Below are 7533 nucleotides of genomic sequence, written 5' to 3' on the forward strand. Positions count from 1 at the left end.
GATACAAGAAAAGATGAGTAAACTGGCTTCAAAAAACTCAGAGATTCTGAAATTAATCTCACAGACGTCCTAGAAACATTTTGTGTTTCAAAAGTTAAAAATGTTAAACTTTTGAATTTCAGAAAAATTTCAGACGTCAAAAGTTTTTGACTTTTGAAACTCAACATTTGACTTTTGGAACGTTTTTCTAGAACATTTTTCTGGCTTGATCTCAGCATTTGAGTTTTTTCTCTCAATTTTTCAACTTTTGGAGCTGAAAAATATCCTTGTTTTTTCTAGAAAATCTCCAAGAATAATCTCATTTCTCATTTCTGAGTTTTTTGTTGTTTTTTTTTTTGTTAGAAAAAAGGAGTAGTCAATTTCTATCTGTAAATGGTCCTAGTACTTCTTTGTGAGAGTCAGATGTAGGAAGCAGTGCATACACATGAATTCATGTAGATTTCTTTGATGAATCCCTGTCCATATGGAACTGAAAGCACAACACTAAATGACTAAATATGTAAATACATGTAAGTTCACCCTGCATCTGTCAGCCAACAACTATATAGATGCAGAAAGCAGAGAAACTTTAAGGAATTGGAGTCTGAGACATTTCCAGATGAGTTTGAGGCATGATGAAGAACATTCACCTTGGAATGTTGTCTTGTCTTCTGCTAGCATTAGCAGGCAGCAGTAGATCAGTGGGTGGAACAGTCAGCCTGTTTATATTCCACACACCATTCATACTCAGCACAGAGCTCCTGCAGACAGCGCCTCCCGCTGCTGAGTACATCATGCATTGTATAGAACGGTTGTTTCCTGACAGCGGCGGAAACAACCGTTCTGTGTCCTATGAAATGATTCATAGGACACAATGTTGGCTAAGCATGAAAATGCTATTTGACGTTTGTCTTTGTGGGGATTCTGTGAAGAATCAGAGAAATAATTCCTCATCATGTCTGATAAACTCATGGATTTGGACTTCAAACAGTGGAAGTGGACTCGTTGAAGCGAAATGTCAACGTTGCTGTCTGGATGCATTTCTGGATAAAACACAACACACACTTCTGACCAATCACACGACACCACACACACACACACAGCTGTGTCTGCTTGACCCGGCCTGGTGAGAAGAGGAGAACCTGTGAAGAAGAGGATGCATTTTTGGTCTCACGATTCTGTCAGTGAATCGGTTTCCACACTGTGGATGAATGTCCTCACACTCTGTGTGATGTGTTGTGTGATTGGTCAGATGTTTATGGCTGTGTTTTATCCAGACATGCACTATCACTGTTGGTGCGCATCAGATTTACTGGTGTACCAGAAACACAAAACCAAGGTTCCTGCTCTGGCTTTTTCTTTGGAAAATAACAAAAATGTGATGAATTGTGCTGAACTTTTTAACACATTAAAATACACATGTATGTGCGTCTGTTTATCTGTCCGGATGGATGGATGGTTGGTAGATGTGTACAGTAATTCCTTCCAGGCCATTAACACTTTCTCATGCACTGTAGCCCATCAACAATGTGAATACGTCACTGTAGCTTGATGGGGCCAGTTTCATTCCTCTGGCTGAATCAGCTGTCTGCCAGTACATGAGGCCCCTGTCAAACTGGTAAAGTCCAGTTTGACTTTACCAAACTGGAACTACCTGTATTTAGAGTGGGGTTCCTCCTCTCCTCACTTAGTGCCAAACATCCATCTTTATGCATGTTTCACTGATATTTGCAAGGGACTGCAGACAAGGAAACACTGAGTCAGAAGACATTATGTAACATTGTTTGTCTTCTGGTATTATGTAAAATTATCTCTTTTTTATGTTACATATTGTTTTCCCCCAGCTCAAAACATAATATGTCCTGTTAGCACCGAGAAAACCCAGAAAATCACTGAAACAAAAGGAAAACTGCCATTAATATGGACTGAAGATTAACCACCATGATCAGCTTCAAGGTGAACTAAGTTCTGCGGTGAGTTCAGGGACATTAGAAAAAAAAAACATTGGGTAAAAGTGTAACATTTCTCACCAGTCACCTCAGAAACTTTTGAAATAGCAAAACATAAAATCTTAATGAATCTCAACAAAAAGTGCGTCACTTTCTGAGAATATTACACTTTTTTTGCAGTTTTTTTAAGCTACATTATTACAAATTAAGACAAAAGCTCAACAGTCACATTGTTGAAAACAAAAGGATACAGTTTGCCAAAGAACAAAGTGACCTTGGATTGTGGGTTTCGGGTGTTTTTGAGTGGAACATTATGATGAACGGTGGCGCTGGTTTCATGGTATGGTGATGTTTTATAATCACGCTGGGATTAATAAAGTGCTTTTAATAACTGAACTCTCCATGTTGGGTCTTTTTATTGCATCCCAATATTTATTGGATTATGGACTGCGGTTCTGAAGCAGAAAACCTGCATGACGCCCAACAAGCTGTTCTGAAGTAAAACCAGGAAATGCAGAACAACTGGGTGAAGTTGTCCCATCATCTTGAAAGCTTCAAATCTTCAAACTTATTTCAGGTTTTACTACTGCAAACATGAAGTCACATCTGTAGGAAAACTGTAGAAACCACTGTTTTAACATTCTGGACATTCAATTTTTCATGTTCTTTAAACATTCCCAGAAAAATTCACCTAAAGGATACGACATTCCTTAAGAATTTTTAACTTTGCTTTTTTTGTTGCTTTTGCACAACTTTATTTTGAAAATGTTGGCAACTGAGAAAAACTAACATAAGCGCTCAAGAACACTGAAGTCAAAGTTTTATTTGGTTCATAAACCCAAAATCAATTCTTTGTGTTTTGACATAAAACAAACACGACTGTCACCAATTTCTTCTATGGTGTTTTTTTTTTTTTGCTTCATTTTTCCCCCAGCTCTTTCACATTTCATATCCCCCACACAGAAAAATCAAAACTCAAACCTCTTATCAAAATATATTTTATTCTGCACTGAAGTTTTACTGATCTGACTTAAATGACACAGATGGATGAGATGCAAGCTGCAAAGAAAAACGGAAAACACGCTGATGGAGCCCTGGGGACTGATCCGGACCTGAACGCAGCTTCAGCAACGCCCCGGCTCGTCCAAGATGGCCGCTTGAAAGTTTGGATTTCAGAACTTCAAATACAGTCAAGAAAAACAAACAAACAAAATATATATATATATATATACCACACACGAGACGTAAAACGGGAACATGAATCAATCTGTGGAGTCCAGAAGTCCAGAGTTCTGCTTGGGGAGGCGGAAACAAAACGTTGAGCAGCAGCAGCTGTCAGAGGGAGGAGCTTCTGGAAGGTTTTGGTCCAGTAAAGCCTACAAGTTCCAATTCGCTCATTTTTCCTTTTTTAATTTGATCAGAAGTAAAAAGAGTTGATATTTTTAACATTTCGGAGATCAGAGACAAAAAAAAAAAAAAGCAGCTAGGTTTTACACCCAGGGTATTTTCTGTAAATGTCCTGTATAAAACATGTCAACAGTAAAAAATAAAAATAAAAAAGCTGCAACCACGGCAACCAGCTCCCCCTCCAGATCTGCTCCTCCCTTCAAACATCTGGCGTTTTCAAATCTGTTGCTTGGTTGGAAAATTACATTCATATTTCATTGCAATCCTGTTTATTTTATTTCAGAGTTGAAGAGAGTTCTTTTCTCCTCCACTTGGACAAATGTTTCCAACAGATCACGTTGTTATGGAAACTGATTCATTTAGTGGTTCTTCACTGAAAGGAAAAGGTAAAAAGAACCAACCATCATCTGCTTGCCTCATGTTTCTAAATGAGTGAAAAGGACAAAGTGTGGCTTTAGAAGAGTAGAAAACTGAGCAGAGGTTTGGTGAGGAGCAGACTGGAGGTCAGAGGTCATGATGCAGGGAGCAGACCTGAACAGCTCAGGTAGGTTTCTGCTAAGAGCTCATTAGTTCTTCCTTTGTGAAACCTGCATGAACACGGGCAAAACACAGAGGATGTGCGGTTGCTATGGAAACGCTCCTCTTCAGCCATGCTCAGTCATCATTAAAGAGACGTGAACATCTCCAGCTGATTTGTGGGGACTGCATGTCTGGAACGGCGTCTGGGGGATGAAATGTTTTCCTGCTGCAGCTGGTGGAACGGTACCAGTCTGTCCCAGTCGGTCCCAGTCTGTCCCAGCCGGTCCAGGTCCACCACTACACTGGGACCAGTGCTGCTAAAAGCAAGCTGAAGGATAACAGGTCAAACTGGAGCCGACACAATAAAGATGATTGTAATCAGGTGAAGATGTGACAAAAAATAATCTCCATCAGTTTTCTTTAATAATACGACAACTGAGTATTTTCCTTAGATCAAACCGGAAGTTCACACCATGTTTAAAGCTCCTTCGTTCTGATTTGAACGGCTTATTTAGGACCGTCAACACTGGTTGGATTAGGGCGTTTTTTGTTTGTTTTTTTTGCTTTTTTGCTTTAATAATGTTGAAACCTGTAAAGAGTTTCGCACCAACTGGATTTCTACAGCCCTTCCTGTCCTGACCTCAGCTGATGTGACTGAAACATCCTGTTGCTCTGAGCATCAGCTCATCTGAGCAGAGGACAGAAAAGCCAAACAACTGGCCACTGAAATCAACCTGTTGGCAAAAACAAGACAAGAATTTCTCCAAAAATGAAGAGAGAATCCAGCAGACCAGAGGAGCAAAATCCTGCTGATTCCAATTTTGGCAGACACCAATATGTCAGAATAGTTACTAAAAATCACTAAGTAGACAATGAAGAGGTGACCATTGCTAACCATGCATGTGCAGACGTGACCTGGTGGTCAGTCAGACCCCTCTCACAGGAGGAGATGGTGTCTGATGTGAAAGTGGATACGATTGGTTTTCCATGTATGTATCGGCTGATCAATCAGCTCCCAAAGTTGAGCAAATCCAGCCTGATTTATTGGTGTAGCTCCAAGAAGAGACTTAGTAAATATTTCATGTTTCCTAACTGGGTTTTTTCTGCCGGCTAAGTGGTTATTCCTAAACCAGAGCCGGATTCCAGAGGTTCAGACATGCTGTATTCAAAATTTTGGTGTGTTATTATTGGTCTCCATGAGAAGTTCTGGCCCAGCCCAACCAGTTGATCGGGGCCAGTTTCACACTGGAACTGGTTCAGTGGAAAGTCTTTAATGGTTGGAGTGTTGGTACACTGTATTGACTAAATCCAGAGACGACATCTGCCGTCAGGCTGGAAATATTCCAGCCACATTTCCCTTACAGCCACTGGAGGGCGCCATACTGCTGAATGGAAACAAGTTATGACTGGAAAAAAGGGAAACTATTCCATTTAATTTAAAAAGCTGTAAAAATGACATGGAAAACAGTAAAAAACACACAGAGCTCCCAGTGCTCCCAGTTTAAAATCAGAACAAACCAGCAGTCAGTCTGGACCTGGTTCTGGTTCTACTGCAGCTTCCAGGTCAGAACAGGGAGAGGTGTAAAGGGGGGACATCATGTGTTATTTGCCCGTGTGGATGAATCAGAGGAATCCAGAGTTTGATCTGCCTGGTGAAGCTTAGTGAGCTGCTGCCACCTGCCTGGGGGGGAGAGAGGGGACATCTCCATGACCTTTGACCCTCTCACATGATAAAAAATATAGAACGAGACATCTGAAATTAAAAAAAAAAAAAAAAAAAGAAACCCTAAGTGCCATCCTATCTGTGGTGGAGGAGCCGATATGTCCACAATAAGATCTGACTAGCAACATAGATCAACACGTTTTCATTGTTGTACATTTTGATGACGATGGGAATGTTTCCCAGATCAAAAAGCCAAACAGCTTCCATATTTTGGTAAATATTCCGATCCGTCACATCTCTGCTCCATTTCCATTGCATCCCGCTTCTGCTTCTCTCTGAGAGTCTGATCCAACAGAGGGGGGCGCCACTCCGTTCATCTGTCACTTTATCCGCGCGTGTGTGGACCTGCTGTGTCGGTACTCGCTTCCTGTTCCTGTGTCCTGCTTCCTGTAAGTCGGTGGGCGGGGCCTAAGCGTGAGCAGTACGCAGGGCAGGCAGGGACAGTCATTTGGCTATGTACACATTCATGGTCGGTCCATGGCTTTCAGCGAACAGCAGCTCTATTTCCGCAGGTCTAATACACACACCTGGAAGAGAAGAGTGGGAAGTCAGCTGGGGCATCGCTACGGCAACGCGCGGCCAACTCGTATTCCTGCGTACTCACAGATCCATCTGACGCACTGGCTCCCACTTTGTCTCCTGCTGCATTCCAACACACCTCAAAGATCCCGCCTGTCCCTCTGTAGCTGTGCACCAGCGCCCCCGTCTGGAGGTAGAGGGTACTGTGTGAGACCACTGGAGGTCGATACACGGTCGCAGCATCTACAGACTCATCTGCCTACCTGTGTGTTCCAGATGTGAACACATTTGTCGAAGGAGCCGCTGGCCAGGTGGCGCCCGTCGGGGCTAAACGCCACGCTGTACACCGGTTCCTGGTGCTTGGTCAGCGTGTGGATGCAGATCCCCCGGTCCACATCCCACAGACGCACCGTGGAGTCAAACGATGCACTGCAGACAGCACACACACACACACACGCGCACACAGCTGGTTAAAGTTACTGAAATAAAACATTTGGCTGAGCTAGCAAAACCTGTTTAAAACTAGCGAGACAAACAGAATGCAGTAAAAAGGAACAGCTCCTAATTCAGTCAGCATTAGCAGCATTTCTATTGAATTGTGCAAACTGAAATTACAAAACTAAATTAGCTTAATGGATACATAGCAACTTTGAAAAACATTTTTCCATAAAAACTTGTTGCACTAAGATGAGATGGTTTTCACCCACGATGAAATAAATGTTTTAAAACAAGTCGCTCTCAGAAAATGCATCACATTTATTTTTTTAAGTATCAGGTTTGCTTTTTCTGACACTACTTCCGGTTTTTTTTCTTCTTTTCTTCTTTTCACATGATCAACAGCTGGATGTTGCTATTGATGGCAATTTCATGATGGCTTGTTTTTGTTTTTTTCGGTCAATGTGCAGACTCCACCAGAGCTCTCACAGCATCACACACTTCATAAAAAGTTGTGTGTCATTCCAAAGTGTTGAATCCATAACTTTTCTGTAAAATCACCAACTACAATTTCCACAAAACTCTGCATATGTAGTCACTCCCAAGTAGGCGGGGGTTGCTGCTCCACTGTCAGAATAAAACTCAGACGTCTCCTCTGGTTGGCTGATCGGTCAGATCTAACACTATGACTGAATTATGAATATACCTCATGTAACTGTTTACATCCAGTAAGTAACGAAAATATTAAAATCCAGTTTACTCAAAAAAACAGTCTTGTACCTTTCTCAGGACAAACGTGTAAATTACTCACATTACTTGAGTTGACTAAACAGTTTAGTGAGACTTAAGTAAAGCATACAAACATAATTTAAGAACAGGTATTGCCTTTTAGAGTGCACGTTCCTATATTTGCACTGACTAACATTGATAGAGATTTTTTGGTATTATCATTTTGTTGTTACTTTCAGGTTAAAGTGTTCTCTTGTTTAAACTGTATGTGTG

The 7533-nt window shown here is 41.4% G+C and overlaps 1 protein-coding gene across 2 annotated transcripts in view; it reads right to left on the bottom strand.

The window, feature by feature from the left end:
• Positions 1 to 4408: 4408 nt before the first annotated feature.
• Positions 4409 to 7533, bottom strand: part of tbl1xr1a (TBL1X/Y related 1a) — a 66437-nt gene continuing 63312 nt past the window's right edge. For both annotated transcript variants that reach the window (XM_017304449.1, XM_008407817.2), the window contains exons 14-16: positions 6360 to 6525; positions 6182 to 6283; positions 4409 to 6104 (exon numbers count right to left, since the gene is read on the bottom strand). In XM_017304449.1, coding sequence (XP_017159938.1) covers positions 6078 to 6104; positions 6182 to 6283; positions 6360 to 6525 — 295 coding nt within the window. In that variant the 3' untranslated portion in view covers positions 4409 to 6077. The remainder of the gene's footprint in view (positions 6105 to 6181; positions 6284 to 6359; positions 6526 to 7533) is intronic.

The sequence above is a fragment of the Poecilia reticulata genome, linkage group LG4 (genome assembly GCF_000633615.1).
Source record: "Poecilia reticulata strain Guanapo linkage group LG4, Guppy_female_1.0+MT, whole genome shotgun sequence".
NCBI classification, from domain to species: Eukaryota; Metazoa; Chordata; class Actinopteri; order Cyprinodontiformes; family Poeciliidae; genus Poecilia; species Poecilia reticulata.